At 46.8% G+C, this 23,607-nt stretch overlaps 1 protein-coding gene across 3 annotated transcripts in view; it reads left to right on the forward strand.

The window, feature by feature from the left end:
* The window catches only part of LOC137351334 (gamma-interferon-inducible lysosomal thiol reductase-like), a 115,445-nt gene that overhangs the window by 78,303 nt on the left and 13,535 nt on the right, over nucleotides 1-23,607 (forward strand). For 2 of the 3 annotated variants that reach the window (XM_068015773.1, XM_068015772.1), the window contains exons 4-5: nucleotides 999-1,094; nucleotides 1,268-1,420. In XM_068015773.1, the coding sequence (XP_067871874.1) occupies nucleotides 999-1,094; nucleotides 1,268-1,420 (249 nt within the window). The remainder of the gene's footprint in view (nucleotides 1-998; nucleotides 1,095-1,267; nucleotides 1,421-23,607) is intronic. The other variant, XM_068015774.1, reaches the window with a different exon arrangement.

The following is a 23,607-nucleotide window of genomic DNA, read 5'->3' on the forward strand; positions in this document are numbered from 1 at the left end:
CTGTTCTAGATGTTTGAGAGAGCATTTTCTCAATTGTTTACTATCATGTTGTGCATCAGTACTTTTGAAAACTTATTTTTCAATTGTTTAAAAGTAGCTAAGGAGAAATTTCACACTCAAAGAGCTGGATTTTGTGCCGGAGGCGGCCCTCCTGGCACCAGCCTGAAAAGGTGGGGGGATCCCTGCCTCTGCCTTTCCTCCCCCACCCCCACCCTGGAGCGATACTCTGATCTTTTTTTGTTAAAGTTTTAGGAGATAGGATCCCCATCCCTTTAAAGACTTTAAAGGGACGGGGTTCCTGTCTGTAAGAGCTGCTGGCCAATCACAGGGCCAGCAGCTCAGCAGTGTCAGCAGCACTGCTGGGAGTGGTAGCCATTGCTGGTACTGTAGAAGCCTCGGACCCAGGCCCAACGCTGGAACCTCGGAGAAGAGGTAACTGAAGCAGGGTCGCCGAGGCTAGTCCGGAAGGCCCCAGTGAGGGGGCTGGAGGGTGATCTTGCAGTCCGGGGAGGGGAGTCCTGAGGGGGGGGTGAATTGGTTCATGTTGGGGGTCCTCTGTGGACCACAAATTGCCCACAAAGGAGGGCCATCCCCAAGCTCGCAGGGAGTATGCCTCATTTTACAAGGTGTCCTCCCTACGCTGCCAAGGCCCCCCCCCCCCCAATCCCCTCTCCCCCGTCCCCACTGCTGGTAAGCTCCTAGTGGCAGCAGGAAAAGGCCCTTAATAGGCCACCTAAGGATCTCAATTTGCCTCTGGGCGGGAAGGTTGTTATCGGTCTATTACCACCACCCCCCCCCGCCCCCCGGAAGATGGCTGGGTGACAGGGAGGCAACGGGCCCTGCGCCCCACCTCCCCACCCCCCCCACCTGCCCCCACCACCTCTGATCCTGCCTCGGGTGGGGGGGGGGTAGCCCATAAAATCTCAGTCACAGAGTTGGTAGTGCAGAAAAGTGCTTATTTCCTGTAATATTTATTAACTGTGTTTATCCTTGCCCAGACTTGCATAATGCATTACCTTGAGAATGCTACATTTTATATGCCAGTGATTTGCTGTATGGAATCTGCCTCCTCAGTCCTCACTGAAGCTCAGCGGGTGAGTAACATTACCTAGACTCAATACAACAAATGTTAAGGGTTTGTAAGATGCAATGAGCTAATTAAAGAAAAGTATACTGTTAACTCCCATCAATGCAACTACAATGATTCAGTCTAATGTACCTCACCAAGCTCAAGTGTCTTATTCTGGGAAACTGTTGATCTTCACAGTGTTTACAAGTGCACGCACCAACTGTGTTCTGGGATAGCATTAGCAGCTGTGTGAATGGAGATCAGGGAAATGAATTGATGCATCAAAATGCTCAAATGACCAATGAACTGGAACCATCACATAATTATGTTCCGTGGGTCCTGATCAACGGGGTAAGAGTGTTGTGGAACATTATTATATTTTTGTGTAAGAACTGTACATAGCTCAACAATTGAAACTAGTGAATCTCCTGCTGTGCTGCTCAGAAGAAGTTACCAGATATGTTGTTTTGTAAGGAGCGTAAGATTTTACCATGCCTTTATGTTTTTGAGTTTTTATTCAGCTTTTCTTCACTCTCAGCACCAAAGACTGTTAAATCTTAAACTTTTAAATCTTTCTCCCTCCTTGGATACAAAACAGTGTAAGGTGTAACATTTCCTTAACTCTACTGATGCTAAACCTTAATCAGTTTCCATAATGTAACTTATATTTGGGTTCTGTTCAATTCAGTGAGTCTTCACCATGCACTGCCCAATCTTTCTTAAACCAACACTCACACTATTAACCCTTCAGACTAGTTATGACAGAACTGATGAAAGGTTTGTAAGCATCAGTCTTTTCTCATTAGATTCTTACTGATTTGCTGTGTAGCTCCAGCATTTTCCGTTTTTATTTCATTCCGCAGCAATTTCAATTTTTCTTTTTTAATCTATTTTTTCTTAATGAATTTTCAAATGAAACGTATTTGCATGGGATGAATATCCTACCTATCCAATCGAGCACAAACTCCATGGATCATGTCATGACACGTGTAGTGTCTCCCACCCACCCTCCTCCTCTAACCAAAAAAAAAAGGACTCTAGGGTGTTGATAAGGTAAGCTTTTTATTTAAAACTTCAGTCCGTCGGATTGCTAAGCGAACAAGTTTTGACTTTTTTTTTCGATTGGTTTTTCAGTAGATTTATTGGGAATCTAGAATAGTGGGAATGGAGGTAAAGGCAGTTGTATGTTCCTCCTGCAGAATGTGGGAGGTAGGGGTCGCCAAGAGTGTCCCTGCTGACTGCATCTGCGGGAAGTGCACCTAACTCCAGCTCCTCGCAGACCGCGTTAGGGAACTGGAGCTGGAGCTGGATGAACTTCGGATCATTCGGGAGGCGGAGGGGATTATTGACAGGAGTTATAGGGAGGCAGTCACACCTCAGGTAAAAGAAGTAGGTAGATGGGTTACCGTCAGGGGAAGGAAAGGGAACCAGCAGGCAGTGCAGGGATCCCCTGTGGCCGTTTCCCTCAACAACAGGTATACCGTTTTGGATACTGTTGGGGGGGACGACTTACCAGGGGTAAGCAATGGGGTGCAGGTCTCTGGCACAGAGTCTGTCCCTGTTGCTCAGAAGGGAAAAGGGAAGAGGAGCAGAGCATTAGTCATTGGGGACTCCATAGTTAGGGGAACAGATAGGAGGTTCTGTGGGAACGAGAGAGACTCACGGTTGGTGTGTTGCCTCCCAGGTGCCAGGGTACGTGATGTCTCCGATCGTGTTTTTGGGATCCTTAAGGGGGAGGGGGAGCACCCCCAAGTCGTGGTCCACATAGGCACCAACGACATAGGTAGGAAGAGAGATGGGGATTTAAGGCAGAAATTCAGGGAGCTAGGGTGGAAGCTTAGAGCGAGAACAACCAGAGTTGTTATCTCTGGGTTGTTGCCTGTGCCATGTGCTAGCGAAGAGAGGAATAGGGAGAGAGAGGAGTTGAACACGTGGCTGCAGGGATGGTGTAGGAGGGAGGGTTTTGGTTTCCTGGATAATTGGGGCTCTTTCTGGGGTAGGTGGGACCTCTACAAACAGGATGGTCTTCACCTGAACCAGAGGGGTACCAATATCCTGGGGGGGAGATTTGTTAGTGCTCTTCGGGGGGGTTTAAACTAAATCAGCAGGGGAATGGGAACCTAAATTGCAGTGCCAGTGTACAGGCTGTTGAGAGTAGTGAGGTAGGGGATAAGGTTACAGGGACGCAAGAGGGCACTGGCAAGCAAGAACTTGGTTTAAAGTGTGTCTACTTCAACGCCAGGAGCATCCGGAATAAGGTGGGTGAGCTTGCAGCATGGGTTGGTACCTGGGATCCTGATGTTGTGGCCATTTCGGAGACATGGGTAGAGCAGGGGCAGGAATGGATGTTGCAGGTTCCGGGATTTAGATGTTTCAGAAAGAACAGAGAAGAGGGTAAAAGAGGGGGGGGTGTGGCATTGTTAATCAAGGAAAGTATTACAGCGGCAGAAAGGACGTTTGAGGACTCGTCTACTGAGGTAGTATGGGCCGAGGTTAGAAACAGGAGAGGAGAGGTCACCCTGTTGGGAGTTTTCTATAGACCTCCGAATAGTTCCAGAGATGTAGAGGAAAGGATAGCGAAGATGATTCTCGACAGGAGCGAGAGTAACAGGGTAGTGGTTATGGGGGACTTTAACTTTCCAAATATCGACTGGAAATACTATAGTTCGAGTACTTTAGATGGGTCTGTTTTTGTCCAGTGTGTGCAGGAGGGTTTTCTGACACAGTATGTGGACAGGCCAACCAGGGGCGATGCCACATTGGATTTGGTACTGGGTAATGAACCCGGCCAGGTGTTCGATTTAGATGTAGGTGAGCACTTTGGCGATAGTGATCACAATTCGGTTAGGTTTACCTTAGCGATGGGCAGGGACAGGTATATACCACAGGGCAAGAATTATAGCTGGGGGAAAGGAAATTATGACGCGATTAGGCAAGATTTAGGATGCGTAGGATGGGGAAGGAAACTGCAGGGGATGGGCACAAACGAAATGTGGAGCTTATTCAAGGAGCAGCTAATGCGTGTCCTTGATAAGTATGTACCTGTCAGGCAGGGAGGAAGTTGTCGAGCAAGGGAGCCGTGGTTTACTCAAGAAGTTGAAGCGCTTGTCAAGAGGAAGAGGGCGGCTTATGTTAGGATGAGACGTGAAGGCTCAGTTAGGGCGCTTGAGAGTTACAAGCTAGCCAGGAAGGATCTAAAGGGAGGGCTAAGAAGAGCAAGGAGAGGACACGAGAAGTCATTGGCGGATAGGATCAAAGAAAACCCTAAGGCTTTCTATAGGTATATCAGGAATAAACGAATGATAAGAGTTAGAACAGGGCCAATCAAGGATAGTAGTGGGAAGTTGTGTGCGGAATCAGAGGAGATAGGGGAAGCGTTAAATGAATATTTTTCGTCAGTATTTACAGTAGAGAAAGAAAATGTTGCCGAGGAGATTACTGAGATACAGCCTACTAGGCTAGATGGGATTGAGATTCACAAGGAGGAGGTGTTAGCAATTTTGGAAAGAGTGAAAATAGATAAGTCCCCTGGGCCAGATGGGATTTATCCTAGGATTCTCTGGGAAGCCAGGGAGGAGATTGCAGAGCCGTTGTTGTTGATCTTCAAGTCGTCATTGTCGACAGGAGTAGTGCCGGAGGACTGGAGGATAGCAAATGTTGTCCCCTTGTTCAAGAAGGGGAGTAGAGACAGCCCTGGTAATTATAGACCTGTGAGCCTTACTTCGGTTGTGGGTAAAATGTTGGAAAAGGTTATAAGAGACAGGATTTATAATCATCTTGAAAAGAATAAGTTCATTTGCGATAGTCAGCACGGTTTTGTGAAAGGTAGGTCGTGCCTCACAAACCTTATTGAGTTTTTCGAGAAGGTGACCAAACAGGTGGATGAGGGTAAAGCCGTGGATGTGGTGTATATGGATTTCAGTAAGGCGTTTGATAAGGTTCCCCACGGTAGGCTATTGCAGAAAATACGCAAGTATGGGGTTGAAGGCGATTTAGAGCTTTGGATCAGAAATTGGCTAGCTGAAAGAAGACAGAGGGTGGTGGTTGATGGCAAATGTTCATCCTGGAGTTTAGTTACTAGTGGTGTACCGCAAGGTTCTGTTTTGGGGCCACTGCTGTTTGTCATTTTTATAAACGACCTGGATGAGGGTGTAGAAGGGTGGGTTAGTAAATTTGCGGATGACACGAAGGTCGGTGGAGTTGTGGATAGTGTCGAAGGGTGTTGTAGGGTACAGAGGGACATAGATAGGCTGCAGAGCTGGGCTGAGAGATGGCAAAAGGAGTTTAATGCGGAGAAGTGTGAGGTGATTCACTTTGGAAGGAGTAACAGCAATGCAGAGTACTGGGCTAATGGGAAGATTCTTGGTAGTGTAGATGAGCAGAGAGATCTTGGTATCCAGGTACATAAATCCCTGAAAGTTGCTACCCAGGTTAATAGGGCTGTTAAGAAGGCATATGGTGTGTTAGCCTTTATTAGTAGGGGGATCGAGTTTCAGAGCCACGGGGTCATGATGCAGCTGTACAAAACTCTGGTGAGGCCGCACCTGGAGTATTGCGTGCAGTTCTGGTCACCGCATTATAGGAAGGATGTCGAAGCTTTGGAAAGGGTGCAGAGGAGATTTACTAGGATGTTGCCTGGTATGGAAGGAAGGTCTTACGAGGAAAGGCTGAGGGACTTGGGGTTGTTTTCGTTAGAGAGAAGGAGGAGGAGAGGTGACTTAATAGAGACATACAAGATAATCAGAGGGTTAGATAGGGTGGATAGTGAGAGTCTTTTTCCTCGGATGTGGATGGCAAACACGAGGGGACATAGCTTTAAGTTGAGGGGTGAAAGATATAGGACAGATGTCAGAGGTAGTTTCTTTACGCAGAGAGTAGTAGGGGCGTGGAACGCCCTGCCTGCAACAGTAGTAGACTCGCCAACTTTAAGGGCATTTAAGTGGTCATTGGATAGACATATGGATGTAAATGGAATAGTGTAGGTCAGATGATCGGCACAACATCGAGGGCCGAAGGGCCTGTACTGCGCTGTAATATTCTAATTCTAATTCTAATTCTAAAAAGAAATGTCTTCAGCTAAATCCTGGATATGGCAGTAAACAAAATTATAAATGACTGTGGGTTTAATGGAGATTAGGGTTAATGTTTTTCTGATGATGTCTTGAAGCAATCTGGGTTCAGTGCACATTATTTCCTCGCTTCCTGTGGGGTCTAATTAATTTTCCTCTGGTGCATTGGGCACATACAATCTATTGGAACTATCAGGTTAAATCTAGGTCCCGTGAAGGTTTTTGAATTATAATGCTGACGAAAGTAAGATTCACAGCTTCTGAAGGTTTTACATCAATTTTTGCCAACTAGAAGTTGTAATTTAGATGTCAGTAGAATCATAGAAAGTTTATTCCACAGAAAGAGGCCACTTGGCCCATCGTGTCTTCCAGTATTTAGTCACTAGCCCTGCAAGTTATGGGACGCGAGATGTATATCCAGACACCTTTTAAATGAGTTGAGGATCTCTGCCTCTACTACACTTTCAGGCAGTGAGTTTCAGACTCCCACCACCCTCTGGGTGAAAATATTTTTCCTCATCTCCCTTCTAATCTTTCTACCAATCACTTTAAATCTATGCCCTCTCGTCACTGATCTCTCTGCTAAAGTAAATAGGCCCTTCACTTCCACTCTATCCAGGCCCCTCACAATTTTGTACATTTCAATCAAATTTCCCCTCAGTCTTCTCTGTTCCAAGGAGAACAAACCCAGCCAATCCAATCTTTCCTCATAGCTGCATTTTTCCAGTCCTGGCAACATCCTCGTAAATCTCCTCTGTACCCTCTCTAGTGCAATTACATGCTTTCTGTAATGAAGTGACCAGAACTGCACACAGTACTCAAGTTGTGGCCTAACCAATGAGTTATACAGTTCCAGCATAACCTCCCTACTCTTATATTCTATACCTCGGCTAATAAAGGAAAGGATTCCATATGCCGTCTTAACCACTTTATCGACCTGTCTTGCTACCTTCAGGGATCTGTGGACATTCACTCCAAGGTCCCTCACTTCCTCTACACCTTTCAGTATCCTCCCATTAATTGTGTATTCCTTTGCCTTGTTTGACCTCCCCAAATGCATCACCTTACACTTCTCCAGGATGAATTCCATTTGCCCCTTTTCTGCCCATCTGACCAGACCATCAATATCTTCCTGCAGTCTACAGCTATCCTCCTCACTATCTACCACACGGTCAATCTTTGTGTCGTCTGCAAACTTCTTGATCATTCCCCCTACATTTACATCCACATCGTTAATATATACCACAAAAGGCAGGGGACCCAGTACTGAGCCCTGTGGAATGCCAGTGGAAACAGCCTTCCAGTCGCTAAAACACCCATCAACAATTACCATTTGTTTCCTGCCACTGAGCCAATTTTGTATCCAGTTTGCTACATTCCCCTGGATCCCATGGGATTTTATTTTTTTAAACAATCTGCCTTGCTAAAATCCATGTAGACCACATCAACTGCACTACCCTCATCAATCCTGCTTGTTACCTCTTCAAAAAATTCAATCAAGTTAGTTAGACAAGATCTTCACTTAATAAATGGGCGGCACAGTGGCGCAGTGGTTAGCACCACAGCCTCACAGCTCCAGCGACCCGGGTTCAGTTCTGGGTACTGCCTGTGCGGAGTTTGCAAGTTCTCCCTGTGTCTGCGTGGGTTTCCGCCGGGTGCTGCGGTTTCCTCCCACATGCCAAAGACTTGCAGGTTGATAGGTTAATTGGCCATTATAAATTGTCCCTAGTGTGGGTAGGTGGTAGGAGAATTGTGGGGACGTGGTAGAGAATATGGGGTTAATGTAGGATTAGTATAAATGGGTGGTTGTTGGTTGGCACAGACTCGGTGGGCCGAAGGGCCTGTTTCAGTGCTGTATCTCTAAATAAGATAAAAATAAATAAATCCATGCTGACTATTCTTGATTAATCCATGCCCTTCGAAGTGATTTTTACATTTATTTAAAGGTGCAAACCCCTATGAATTAATTCATGCTGCAGCTAGAATCTTTCTCTGACGTACTCTTAAATACAGTAGCAATGTAAATGATATGCAAATTAATGTCAGATAGATTTTCACACAGATTTCCTCCAATCAGATTGGCTACATAACAGGAACAGACTTGTCACATGGAAACCTGTTGCTACTGCTTCCAGAGCTGCCATTAAGCATTATCTTTCTTAAGAATCAGACTGATATTGTCAAGGCTTGTCTATTTTTTATTTTGTAGTAAAAACTGTTTTTTTCTGCTTCAATATTTGTTGCAGAAAACAGTTCATTTTTACAGATACAAAAGCATCCTCAAGCGTACATACAAACAGGCATACTTGCGTGTGCACACAAGCACATAAGCAGACAACCCTCAAACATACACATAAACACACAGGTGCACACATAAACACCCACTTAAGTTAATTAAGGAGAACCAGCACAGATTTGTAAAAAGCAGATCATGTTTCACTAATCTAATTACATTTTTTAATGAAGTAACAGAGAAGGTTGATGAGGGGAATGTGGTGGATGTTGTCTATAAAGATTTTCAGAAAGAGTTTGACAAAGAACCACATAAAAGGCTGCTTAACAAAGTTGAGGCTCATGGAATAGGAGGGTCAGTGTCCAACTGGATAAAAAGTTGACATCAGGACAGAAAACAGCGAGTTGTGGGAATTGGTTCTTTTCAGACTGGAGGATGGTAGACAGTGGTGTTCCCCAAGGGTCAGGGACCACTGATTTCTTGATGTATATAAATGTCTTGGATATTGAAAGACTGCAAATTTTCAAAATTTGCTGATGATAGCAAACTTGGAGATGTGACGGTGAGGATGATACAAACTGCCTGCAACAGGACATAGATAGGCTAGCAGAATGGGTAGGCAAATGGAATATAATACAGAGAAGTGTGAGGTAACGCATTTTGGCAAAAGGGATAGGGAGATGCAATATATGCAATATAACGCAGTTCTAAAGAGAGTGCAGAGACAGAGCAATCAGGGAGTTCATGTGAATAGATGTTTGAAGCTGCAGGACCTGTTGAGAGAATGGCTAGTAAAGGGAGTGGCTAGATATGGGATCCTGGGCTTCATAAATAGAGAATTGTGTACAAAAGCAGGGAGTTATGCTGAACCTTTATAAAGCTCTGGTTAGGCCCCAACTAGAGTATTATGTCCAGTTCTGGTCACCACACTTTAGGAAGGATGTGAGGGTCCTTGAGAAGGTGCAGAGGAGATTTACCAGAATGGTTCCAAAGTTGAGGGATTTTAGCGACAAAGTTAGATTGGAGAAGCTGGTGTTCTCCTTGGAAAAAGGAAGTTGAGGGGCGATTTGTTAGAGTTGTACAAAATTATGACAAGTTTGGATAGGGTAGACAAAGAAAAGCTGTTCCTATTAACCATTGGTACATGGACTAGGGGACACAAATTTAAGGTTTTGGACAATAGATGCAGGGGGGATTTTTATTTATTTATTTTATTTAGAGATACAGCACTGAAACAAGCCCTTCAGCCCACCGAGTTTGTGCTGACCAACAACCACCCATTTATATTAATCCCACATTGACCCACTTTAATCTCCGATCCTGCTGTCTTCACCGCCCAGAGTGTCTGCAGCCACGGCATGCGGTAAGTCCATTGAGGTGAAGAAGGAGCAGCGGGACCCTAGAGAAGTCTTGAGAAAAGGTGCCCCGATCACCCAAAAAATCCACGAACGGCCCCCCGGCCGCAACTTCAAAGCACCCGCGGGAGATGGCTCGGAGAGCATCTGCAGCGCACTGTCGGCAATGCTGCATGCCTTTATTTAAACCACTGGAAAAAAAACCCTTAGTGAATGTAATCACCTCTGTAAGTCTGCCAAAAGATGCTTCACCTCCTGAAGGACGTGGATGAGCTTTCCGGACGTCGATGGTGGGCACTAGGGACCTTATTACCTGCACCCGCTTCCCCCCCCCCCCCCCCTTTTCCCCCCTTCCCCTTCCCTGCTCCACCCTCTCAGCTCACCCCCCAACAACTCCGTCCCAGCCCGCCCCCCCGCACCATCTTCCCCCCACACCCCCTTACAGCCCCCTTCCCAGCTCCCCCTCGCACCCCACCCTCCCTCCACCCCTCCCCCTCGCATCCCCTCCTCCCACAGGCACCATCCTACACCTGTGTAGGGGCCCTAACAACCCCACTGCCTTGTGGGCGTCTCGGGAGAGACCAAGGCTAAGGGAGTAAACCCTAACAGATAATCCGGAGCGGAACCCCGTAGGCGGTCATGTGTCACCTTTGGCATGTTTCCGGCAGTTCCTGCAGCCATACCAGTGCCAAACGTCGTGCTCTGCACTCCTTTGGACCCCACCAGAAAGGCCGAGAGGGGGGTTTTGACGACTGGGCAACTCTCAACCTCCATAAACTTGCCCAGGCATGCGCCATGGAGAGGTCACTCCATAGTTGCCTCACAGCGACTAAAACAACACGGAAGGCAGCAGTTACGGGTTATAAGTCCAGATAAATTGGCGTAGAAACTGGGCGCCACGGGTTGCCTTTGTCGGTGGGAGAGGTCATTGCACCTCACTGGACAGCTACCGCCCGCCTCAAACCGGGCAGCCCCCGGTCAATAAGGTTCTGTCCCGCCACAGTCTACCTGCTTCAATGGGTGCTTGGAGCTCAGGGTCATTGCCCGAAAGGTGGACTGATACACCGCACCAAACAACACGAAAAAAGGAAAGAAGGTACCAGCCCTTCGCTTTGCAAGCTGGAACGTCAGAACTATGTGTCCTGGCCTGTCGGAAGACCTTACACAAATCAACGATTCTCGGAAGACCGCCATCATTAACAATGAGCTCAGTAGACTCAATGTAGACATTGCAGCACTTCAGGAGACACGCCTCCCCCCGAGTGGATCTCTAGCAGAGCAAGACGACACCTTCTTCTGGCAGGGCAGGGATCCTGAAGAACCAAGACAGCATGGAGTGGGCTTCGCCATCAGAAACTCCTTGCTCGGCATGATTGAGCCTCCCTCAAATGGCTCGGAACGCATACTGTCCATCCGACTGCTCACCACCTCTGGTCCAGTACACCTACTCAGCATCTTTGCTCCAACACTCTGCTCCGCACCTGAAGCTAAAGACCAGTTCTATGAACAACTCCATAACATCATTATCAGCATCCCCAACACCGAACACCTATTCCTGCTGGGGGACTTTAATGCCAGGTTTGGGGCCGAGCATGACTCATGGCCCTCCTGCCTTGGGCGCTATGGCGTTGGAAGGATGAATGAGAACGGGCAGAGACTGCTTGAGTTGTGTACCTATCATAACCTCTGCATCACCAACTCGTTCTTTCACACTAAACCCTGTCACCAGGTTTCTTGGAGAGGGTGCAGAGGAGATTTACCAGGATGTTGCCTGGAATGGAGAATAAGTCTTACGAGGAAAGGCTGAACATTCTAGGCCTCTTCTCATTAGAACGGAGAAGGATGAGGGGTGACATGATAGAGGTTTATAAGATGATCAGGGGAATAGATAGGGTAGACAGTCAGAAACTTTTTCCCCGGGTGGAGCAAAGCGTTACAAGGGGTCATAAATTTAAGGTGAAGGGTGGGAGATATAAGGGGGATGTCAGGGGAAGGTTCTTTACCCAGAGAGTGGTCGGGGCATGGAATGCCTTGCCTGGGGAAGTTGTTGAGTCAGAAACTTTAGGGACTTTCAAACGGCTTTTAGATAGGTATATGGATAAAGGAGAATGATGGGGTATAGATTAAATTGTCCTTGACAGAGGACAAAGGATCGGCACAACATCGTGGGCCGAAGGGCCTGTTCTGTGCTGTATTTTTCTATGTTCTATGGAGGCACCCAAGATCGCGTCGTTGGCACCAGCTAGACCTCATTGTCACAAGGCGTGCCGCCTTAAACAGTGTTCAAATCACACGCAGCTTCCACAGTGCGGACTGCGACACCAACCACTCCCTGGTGTGCAGCAAGGTTAGACTCAGACCAAAGAAGTTGCATCATTCCAAGCAGAAGGGCCACCCGCGCATCAACACCAGCAGAATTTCTCACCCACAGCTGTTACAAAAATTTCTAAATTCACTTGTAACAGCCCTTCAAAACACTCCCACAGGGGATGCTGAGACCAAGTGGGCCCACATCAGAGACTCCATCTATGAGTCAGCTTTGACCACCTACGGCAAAAGTGCGAAGAGAAATGCAGACTGGTTTCAATCTCAAAATGAAGAGCTGGAACCTGTCATAGCCGCTAAGCGCATTGCACTGTTGAACTACAAGAAAGCCCCCAGCGATTTAACATCCGCAGCACTTAAAGCAGCCAGAAGCACTGCACAAAGAACAGCCAGGCACTGCGCAAACGACTACTGGCAACACCTATGCAGTCATATTCAGCTGGCCTCAGACACCGGAAACATCAGAGGAATGTATGATGGCATGAAGAGAGCTCTTGGGCCAACCATCAAGAAGATCACCCCCCTCAAATCTAAATCAGGGGACATAATCACTGACCAACACAAACAAATGGACTGCTGGGTTGAGCACTACCTAGAACTGTACTCCAGGGAGAATGCTGTCACTGAGACTGCCCTCAATGCAGCCCAGCCTCTACCAGTCATGGATGAGCTGGACATACAGCCAACCAAATCAGAACTCAGTGCTGCCATTGATTCTCTAGCCAGTGGAAAAGCCCCTGGGAAGGACGGCATTACCCCTGAAATAATCAAGAGTGCCAAGCCTGCTATACTCTCAGCACTACATGAACTGCTATGCCTGTGCTGGGACGAGGGAGCAGTACCCCAGGACATGCGCGATGCCAATATCATCACCCTCTATAAAAACAAAGGTGACTGTGGTGACTGCAACAACTACCGTGGAATCTCCCTGCTCAGCATAGTGGGGAAAGTCTTCGCTCGAGTCGCTCTGAACAGGCTCCAGAAGCTGGCCGAGCGCGTCTACCCCGAGGCACAGTGTGGCTTTCGAGCAGAGAGATCGACCGTTGACATGCTGTTCTCCCTTCGTCAGATACAGGAGAAATGCCGTGAACAACAGATGCCCCTCTACATTGCTTTCATTGATCTCACCAAAGCCTTTGACCTCGTCAGCAGACGTGGTCTCTTCAGACTACTAGAAAAGATCGGATGCCCACCAAAGCTACTAAGTATCATCACCTCATTCCATGACAATATGAAAGGCACAATTCAACATGGTGGCTCCTCATCAGACCCCTTTCCTATCCTGAGTGGTGTGAAACAGGGTTGTGTTCTCGCACCCACACTTTTTGGGATTTTCTTCTCCCTGCTGCTTTCACATGCGTTCAAGTCCTCTCAAGAAGGAATTTTCCTCCACACAAGATCAGGGGGCAGGTTGTTCAACCTTGCCCGTCTAAGAGCGAAGACCAAAGTACGGAAAGTCCTCATCAGGGAACTCCTCTTTGCTGACGATGCTGCTTTAACATCTCACACTGAAGAGTGCCTGCAGAGTCTCATCGACAGGTTTGCGGCTGCCTGCAATTAATTTGGCCTAACCATCAGCCTCAAGAAAACAAACATCATGGGGCAGGATGTCAGAAATGCTCCATCCATCAATGTTGGCGACCACGCTCTGGAAGTGGTTCAAGAGTTCACCTACCTAGGCTCAACTATCACCAGTAACCTGTCTCTAGATGCAGAAATCAACAAGCGCATGGGAAAGGCTTCCACTGCTATGTCCAGACTGGCCAAGAGAGTGTGGGAAAATGGCGCACTGACACGGAACACAAAAGTCCGAGTGTATCAGGCCTGTGTCCTCAGTACCTTGCTCTATGGCAGCGAGGCCTGGACAACGTATGTCAGCCAAGAGCGATGTCTCAATTCATTCCATCTTCGCTGCCTCCGGAGAATACTTGGCATCAGGTGGCAGGACCATATCTCCAACACAGAATGTGGTGTATATGGATTTCAGTAAGGCGTTTGATAAGGTTCCCCACGGTAGGCTATTGCAGAAAATACGGAAGTATGGGGTTGAAGGTGATTTAGAGCTTTGGATCAGAAATTGGCTAGCTGAAAGAAGACAGAGGGTGGTGGTTGATGGCAAATGTTCATCCTGGAGTTTAGTTACTAGTGGTGTACCGCAAGGTTCTGTTTTGGGGCCACTGCTGTTTGTCATTTTTATAAATGACCTGGATGAGGGTGTAGAAGGGTGGGTTAGTAAATTTGCGGATGACACGAAGGTCGGTGGAGTTGTGGATAGTGTCGAAGGGTGTTGTAGGGTACAGAGGGACATAGATAGGCTGCAGAGCTGGGCTGAGAGATGGCAAATGGAGTTTAATGCGGAGAAGTGTGAGGTGATTCACTTTGGAAGGAGTAACAGCAATGCAGAGTACTGGGCTAATGGGAAGATTCTTGGTAGTGTAGATGAGCAGAGAGATCTTGGTGTCCAGGTACATAAATCCCTGAAAGTTACTACCCAGGTTAATAGGGCTGTTAAGAAGGCATATGGTGTGTTAGCTTTTATTAGTAGGGGGATCGAGTTTCGGAGCCACGAGGTCATGATGCAGCTGTACAAAACTCTGGTGAGGCCGCACCTGGAGTATTGCATGCAGTTCTGGTCACCGCATTATAGGAAGGATGTGGAAGCTTTGGAAAGGGTGCAGAGGAGATTTACTAGGATGTTGCCTGGTATGGAAGGAAGGTCTTACGAGGAAAGGCTGAGGGACTTGGGGTTGTTTTCGTTAGAGAGAAGGAGGAGGAGAGGTGACTTAATAGAGACATTTAAGATAATCAGAGGGTTAGATAGGGTGGATAGTGAGAGTCTTTTTCCTCGGATGATGATGGCAAACACGAGGGGACATAGCTTTAAGTTGAGGGGTGAAAGATATAAGACAGATGTCAGAGGTAGTTTCTTTACGCAGAGAGTAGTAGGGGCGTGGAACGCCCTGCCTGCAACAGTAGTAGACTCGCCAACTTTAAGGGCATTTAAGTGGTCATTGGATAGACATATGGATGAAAATGGAATAATGTAGGTCAGATGGTCGGCGCAACATCGAGGGCCGAAGGGCCTGTACTGCGCTGTAATGTTCTAATGTTCTAACAGAAGTCCTCGAGGCGGCCAACATCCCCAGCTTGTACACACTACTGAGTCAGCGGCGCTTGAGATGGCTTGGCCATGTGAGCTGCATGGAAGATGGCAGGATCCCCAAAGACACATTGTACAGCGAGCTCGCCACTGGTATCAGACCCACCGGCCGTCCATGTCTCCGCTATAAAGACGTCTGCAAACGCGACATGAAATCCTGTGACATTGATCACAAGTCGTGGGAGTCACTTGCCAGCGTTCGCCAGAGCTGGCGGGCAGCCATAAAGACGGGGCTAAAATGTGGCGAGTCGAAGAGACTTCGTAGTTGGCAGGAAAAAAGACAGAGGCGCAAGGGGAGAGCCAACTGTGCAACAGCCCCGACAAACAAATTTCTCTGCAGCACCTGTGGAAAAGCCTGTCACTCTCGAATTGGCCTTTATAGTCACTCCAGGCGCTGTTTCACAAACCACTGACCACCTCCAGGCACGTATCCATTGTCTCTCGAGATAAGGAGGCCCAAAAAGAAACATTGACCCCATATTACCTACCACATCCCCACCATTCTCCTACCTACACTAGGGTCAATTTACAATGGCCAATTTACCTATCAACCTGCAAGTCTACGGCTGTGGGAGGAAACCGGAGCACCCGGCAGAAACCCACACAGTCACAGGGAGAACTTGCAAACTCCGCACAGGCAGTACCCAGAACTGAACCCAGGTCACTGGAGCTGTGAGGCTGCGGTGCTAACTACTGCGCCACTGTGCCACCCTGTGAGGAAGATGTGAGGAAGAACTTTGTTATGCATAGGTAATGAGCTGGAATTTGCTGCCTTTGGGGGTGGTAGAAGTGCAGACAATCAAAGATTTCAAAAGGAAATTGGATGGGCATTTGTGGGAAATAAATTTGCAGGGTTACAGGGATAGAGTGGGGGGAATGGGACTGACTGGATTGCTCTACAGAGAGCTGGCATGGACTCGATGGGCCGAATGGCCTCCTACTGTTCCTTGATTACTCTATAACTCTGACATCTTCAAACATACCCTCAAACATATTTGCAAACACATACGTGTAAACATCTGCCCCCATGCACACACAGAGATACACACTCACACAAGCATATGCAAACTTGCACACATGTACACACAGCAAAACACATGCATGTACTCATATATTCACACACAGACAAACACACTCATACACAAAAGCCATCACTCCTGAAAAGTGATTAAATGGGAGGCGGTGGCGTGCTGGTATTGTCACTGGACTAGATGGCCATGAAACCATTGTCGATTGTTGTAAAAACCTATCTGGTTCGCTAATGTCCTTTAGGGAAGGAAATCTGCTGTCCTTACTTGGTCTGGCCGACATGTGACTCCAGATCCACAGCAATGTGGTTGACTCTGAAATGCCCTCTGAAATGGCCTCGCAAGCCACTCAGTTCAAGGGCAATTAGTGATGGGCAATAAATGCTGGCCTGGCCTGCGACGCCCACATCCCATGACAGAATTTTTTAAAAATGTGATTAATTCAAAGGTCAAATTTCTGAAAAAGCAATGACATAACCAGACCAGTCGGTAATCTGTGAATAAATAAGTAGCAAGCTGGTATGAAAACTACTTGTCAAGAAGCAACAAGTTGTTGCCAAGAATGTAACAGATGAGATGGAGAAAGGGGAATCAATAAAATCCCACAATTGTTTCTGGTCATTCATTCATTGGGAGCAGAGCGGAGCGGTGGCTGGCGGACCTGCGTGGAACCTGATCTGGAGCAGCAGCTGTAAATAAAGAGCAGGGCTCGAGGCCCTCTTTCACTTACTTGAGAGCATAGTGGAGTGGCGGATGGCAGACCCTGCATGGAACCTGATCTGGAGTGGCAGCAGGCTCTCTCTGTGTTTCTTGGTGCGTGCTGAGACTCGAAAAGAGGGAAAAGAAAACTTATAGTGACATCACGGGAATTCTGCATGGTGATTGGTTGGGTAAGTAACAGCTGTTAGTGCATTTAAATTGCTTAAAAAAGGGGAAAGTTTTTTTAAAAAAAAACCTCAAGTGATGAGGTGAGTAGTACTACTTCGAGTAATTTATTAAGGACTTTAGATTGTAATGGGTAGTGTTTGGAATAGAACAAGACCACTAGTGTAATTAGTATTTTTTAAAGGGAGTAACTAAATTAATTTAAAGGTAAGTCATGGCAGGCGAGCTTGGCCCTGTGGTATGCTATCCTGCACTATGTGGGAAATCAGGGACGCTTCCAGTGACCATCCATCTGCAGCTACTAACTACCCACATTACGGAGCTGGAGCTGCGGGTGGATTCACTGTGGAGCATCCGCGATGCTGAGGATGTCGTGGATAGCATGTTTAGCGAGGGGGTCACACCGCAGGTAATGGCAGCACAGGCAGAAAAGGGATGGGTGACCACCAAACGGAGTAGTAGGCGCAGGCAGGTAGTGCAGGAGTCCCCTGTGGCCATCCTCCTCTCAAACAGATATACCGCTTTGGATACTGTTGGGGGGGATGACCTCCCAGGAGAGGTAGGTAGCAGATTAAAAAGCAGGACCTCAAAGGTTGTAATCTCTGGATTACTCCCGGTGCCACGTGCTAGTGAGTATAGAAATAGGAGGATAGAGCAGATGAATGTGTGGCTGAGGAGATGGTGCAGGAGGGAGGGCTTTAGGTTCCTGGATCACTGGGTCTGTTTCTGGCAAAGGTGGGACCTGTACAAGTTGGACGGGTTGTACCTGAACCGGAATGGGACAAGCATCCTTGCTGGGAGGTTTGCTAGTTCTGTTGGGGTGGGGGGGTTTAAACTAATTTGACAGGGGGATGGGATAGAGAGTGGAGGTACAACTGGGGATAATATAGAACAGAAAGTGAGTCTGCCTGGAAGGCAGAGAAAATATAGACCTGGTAAGGCACAAGGGCAAAATGCAAGGTTAGATTGCATCTATTTCAATGCAAGGAGTCTTACAAGTAAGGCAGATGAATTGAGGGCACTGATTAGCACATGGGGTTATGATATTATCGCTATCACAGAGACCTGGTTGAGGGAGGGACAGGACTGGCAGCTCAATATTCCAGGGTATAAAATCTTCAGGCGCGACATGGGAGGGGATAAAAGAGGAGGTGGCATTGCACTGTTGATCAAGGAGTCAATTACTGCAGTGAGGAGGGATGATATCTTAGAAGGTTCCTCAAATGAGGCCATTTGGGTAGAACTTAAAAACAAAAAGGGGGCGATCACTTGGCTGGGAGTGTACTACAGGCCTCCAAATAGTCAGGAAGAGATAGAAGAACAGGTATGTAGGCAAATCTCAGACAGGTGTAAAAATAATAGGGTAATAATAGTAGGGGATTTCAACTTCCCCAATATTTATTTATTTTTTTTATTTATTTAGAGATACAGCACATAAACAGGCCCTTCGACCCACCGAGTCTGTGCCGACCATCAACCACCCATTTATACTAATCCTACACTAATCCCATATTCCTACCACATCCCTACCTGTCCCTCTATTCCCCTACCACCTAAGTATACTAGGGGCAATTTATAATGGCCAATTTACCTATCAACCTGCAAGTCTTTTGGTGGTGGGAGGGAACCGGAGTACCCGGTGAAAACCCACGCAGACACAGGGAGAACTTGCAAACTCCACACAGGTAGTACCCAGAATTGAGCCCGGGTCGCTGGAGCTGTGAGGCTGCGGTGCTAGCCGCTGTGCCGCCCCAAACTGGGATAGTCTTAGTGCAAAAGGCTTAAAAGGGGCTGAATTCTTAAAATGCATACAGGAGAGCTTTTTGAGTCAGTATGAAGAAAGTCCTACAAGAGAAGGGGCAGTACAGTGGCGCAGTGGTTAGCACCGCCGCCTCACAGCTCCAGCGACCTGGGTTCAATTCTGGGCACTGCCTGTGTGGAGTTTGCAAGTTCTCCCTGTGTCTGCGTGGGTTTTCTCCGGGTGCTCCGGTTTCCTCCCACAAGCCAAAAGACTTGCAGGTTGGTAGGTAAATTGGCCATTATAAATTGCCCCTAGTATAGGTAGGTGGTAGGGAAATATAGGGACAGGTGGGGATGTGGTAGGAATATGGGATTAGTGTAGGATTAGTATAAATGGGTGGTTGATGGTCGGCACAGACTCGGTGGGCCGAAGGGCCTGTTTCAGTGCTGTATCTCTAAACTAAACTAAAACTAAACTAAACTACTGGACCGAATGCTAGGGAATGAAGCCGGTCAAGTGGTAGAAGTGTCAGTGCGGGAACATTTCGGGGATAGTGACCATAACTCTGAGATTTAAGGTAGTTATGGAAAAGGACGAAGATGGACGGGAAATAAAGGTACTGAATTGGGGGAAGGCCGATTTCAATATGATAAAACAGGATCTGGCCAAGTGGACTGGGAACAGCTACTTGTAGGAAAGTCTACATCAGACCAGTGGGAGTCATTCAAAGAGGAAATTGTGAGAGTTCAGAGCCAACATGTACTCATTAAGGAGAAGGGTAGGACTAACAGGCCCAAGGAATTCTGAATGTCAAGGGATATACTGGATTGGATCAGGAAAAAAAAGGAGCCTTACGGCTAATCCCAAGAGCTGAAAACAGTGGAGGCACGAGAGGAGTATAGAAAGTGTAGGGTGGCACTTAAAAAAGTAATTAGGAGAGCGAAGAGGGGGCATGAAAAAACACTGGCGGGCAAGATAAAGGAAAATCCCAAGGCGTTTTATAAGTATATTAAGGGCAAGAAGATAACCAGGGAAAGAGTAGGGCCCATTAGGGACCAAAGTGGCAATCTGTGTGTGGAGCCGGAGGACATAGGTGAGGTTTTAAATGATTACTTTTCATCTGTGTTCACTATGGAGATGAACGATGTAGGTGTAGAGATCAGGGAGGGGGATTGTGACATACTTGAACAAATTAGCTTTGAAAGGGAGGAAATATTAGCTGTTTTAGTGGGCTTAAAGGTGGATAAATCCTCAGTCCCAGATGCGATGTATCCCAGGCTGTTATGTGAGACAAGGGAGGAGATTGCAGGGGCTTTGACACACATTTTCAAATCTTCTCTGGCCACAGGAGAGGTACCAGAGGACTGGAAGACAGTGAATGTAGTACCATTATTCAAGAAGGGTAGTAGGGATAAACCAGGCCGGTGAGTCTAACATCAGTGGTTGGGAAAATATTCGAAAAAATTCTGAGGGAAGGGATTAATCTCCACTTGGAGAATCAGGGATTAATCAGGGATAGTCAGCATAGCTTTGTCAAGGGGAGATCATGTCTAACAAATTTGATTGAATTTTTCAAGGAGGTGACAAGAGGTGTCGATGAGGATAAAGCAGTAGATCTAGTATACATGGACTTCAATAAGGCTTTTGATAAGGCCCCGCATGGGAGATTGGTTAAGAAGGTAAGAGCCCAGGGGATCCAGGGCAATTTGTCAAATTGGATCCAAAATTAGCTTAGTGGCAGGTGGCAGAGGGTGATGGTCGAGGGCTGTGTTTGCGATTGGAAGCCTGTGACCAGTGGTGTACCACAGGGATCGGTGCTGGGACCCTTGCTGTTTGTAGTGTACATTAATGATTTAGACATGAATATAGGTGGTATGATCAGTAAGTTCGCAGATGACACAAAAATTGGTGGTGGTATAAATAGTGAGGAGGAAAGCCTTAGATTACAGGACGATATAGATGGGCTGGTAAGATGGGCGGAGCAGTGGCAAATGGAATTTAATCCCGAAAAATGTGAGGTGATGCATTTTGGGAGGACTAACGAGGCAAGGGGATACACAATGGATGGTAGGACCATAGGAAGTACAGAAAGTCAGAAGGACCTTGGTGTTCTTGTCCATAGATCACTGAAGGCAGCAGCAACAGGTAGATAAGGTGGTTAGGAAGGCATATGGGATACTTGCCTTTATTAGCTGAGGCATAGAATATAAGAGCGGGGGGTTATGATGGAGCTATATAAAATGTTAGTTCGGCCACAGTTGGAGTACTGTGTAGGAAGGATGTGATTGCACTGGAGAGGGTGCAGAGGAGATTCACCAGGATGTTGCCTGGGCTGGAGCATTTCAGCTATGAAGAGAGACTGAAAAGGCTAGGGTTGTTTTCCTTAGAGCAGAGAAGGCTGAGGGGGAACATGATTGAGGTGTACAAGATTATGAGGGGCATTGATAGGTTAGATAGGAGGAAACTTTTTCCCTTAGCGGAGGGGTCAAGAACCAGGGAGCATAGATTTAAGGTAAGGGGCAGGAGGTTTAGGGGAGATTTGAGGAAACATTTTTTCACCCAGAGGGTGGTTGGAATCTGGAACGCACGGCCTGAAGAGGTGGTAGAGGCAGGAACCCTCACAATATTTAAGAAGTATTTAGATGAGCACTTGAAATACCGTAGCATACAAGCCTAAAGGCCAAGTGCAGGAATATGGGATTAGAATAGTTGGGTGCTGTCTGGCCAGCACAGACACGATGGGCTGAAGGGCCTGTTTCTGTGCTGTATAACTCTATGACTCTGTTGTATAGAAATTGGCTGCATTGTTTGTTTACATAATACTGCAGCTCAGAATCAACTAGTAAATTGTGAAGGAATTTGGGATGTCTTGGGGTTCTTTGAAAAGGCAGGATTCTCATTTAGAGTTCATGATTGCAGCTGCTTATTTATAAAAAGATTGACACCTGCCTTTTTACATCCTCTCTACTTTGCCAAAGGCCCCAAACACTCATTCCAGGTGAAACAGCAATTTACTTGTACTTCTTTCAATTTAGTACTGTAGTAGTAGTTGTCGTTGTATTTGCTGCTCACAATGTAGTGTGTTCTACACTGGAGAGAAATGCAGACTGGGTGCCCACTTTGCAGAGCACCTGCAGTCAATCTGCAAGTGTGACCCTGAGCTTTCAGGCGCCTGTCAGTTTAATTGTCCACCTTGCTCCCACTCTGACCTCTCTGTCCTCGGCCTCCTGCAGTGTTCCAATGAAGTTCCATATAAGCTTAGTGTAAGCTCGAGGAACAACAATTCATTTTTTGATTTGTTCTTTTACAGTCTTCTGGACCCAACATTGAGTTCAGCAATTTCAGAACTCTGTCTCTGTTTTGGTTCCTTTTTCTCTCTGGTTTTGCTTTGTCTCTTTCTTTTCAATTTTGGATGGCAGCTGTTCATGATCCTGTCATTTACACCTTCTTTAGATGTTATATGGATCCAAACCAAATGGTAAAGAATGAACCTAGACACAGATCTTTTTCTTGATGGTCAGTTTATTCACAAAATACAGCATTACATATCTCCACCTCACCTCCCCTCCCCCAACACCACCACCACCACCACCGTGTCCCAGCAGGCTCTCTTTACATCCACTGTTAATCCTTAATTAAACAATGCCCTTCATCTGTCTATCTTGAACATAATTGACCTACTATTAACACCAGACATAACTTTTATTTCTTTACTTAGAGTTATAGAGTCATTTACAGCATAGAAGGAGGACACTTGGCCCATCAAGTCCATGCTGACTCCCCGCGGAGCAATCCAATCAGTCTCACTCCCCCACTTGATCCCCATAGCCCTGCAAGCTTACTTCCTTCAAGTGACCATCCAATTTCCTTTTGAAATCATTGATTGTCTCGGCTTTTGTAGGCAGTGATTTCCAGGTCATTATCATTTGCTGCGTAAAAAAGTTCTACCTCACATTCCCCCTGCATCTCTTGTCCAATACCTTAAATCTGTGTCCCCTAGTCCTTGTAACATCAGTTAATGGGAACCGTTTTTCCTTGTCTAACTTATTTAAGCCTGTCCTAATCTTGTACACCTCTGTCAAATCTCCCCTCAATCTCCTTTGCTCCATGGAGAACAACCCCAGTTTTTTCAACCTAACCTTGTAACTAAAATCCCCCATCCATGGGACCATTCTGGTAAAACTCCTCTGCACCCTCTCAAGGACCCTCACATCCTTCCTCAAGTATGGTGGCCAGAACTGGACACAATACTCTACTTGCAGCCTAACCAGAGGTTCAGAAATGTTCAGCATAACTTCCCTGATTTTGTGGTCTATGTCTCTATTTATGGTGCTCAAGATCCTATATGCTTTGCTAACCACTCTCTCCTTTCACCCATGCACCTGAGGCTCCTCTGTTCCTGCACACTGTTTAGAACTGTGACATTAAGTCTGTATAGCCTCTCCCTATCCCTTCTGCCAAAATGCATCACCTCATACTTGTCTGTATTGAATTCCATCTGCCACTTGTTTGTCCATTCTGCTAGCCTATCTGTGTCCTGTTGCAGGCAGTTCATATCATCCTCACTGTTTGCCACTCCTCAAAGTTTGGTATCATCGGCAAATTTTGAGATTTTACTGTTTTCCAAGAACCAAGTCATTTATATATATATATATATATCATAAAAAGAAGTGGTCCGAGCACTGACCCTTGGGCAACACCACAATCGGTCATCCTCCAGTCTGAAAAACAACTGTTATCAC

The sequence above is a fragment of the Heterodontus francisci genome, chromosome 36, assembly GCF_036365525.1.
Source record: "Heterodontus francisci isolate sHetFra1 chromosome 36, sHetFra1.hap1, whole genome shotgun sequence".
NCBI lineage: Eukaryota > Metazoa > Chordata > Chondrichthyes > Heterodontiformes > Heterodontidae > Heterodontus > Heterodontus francisci.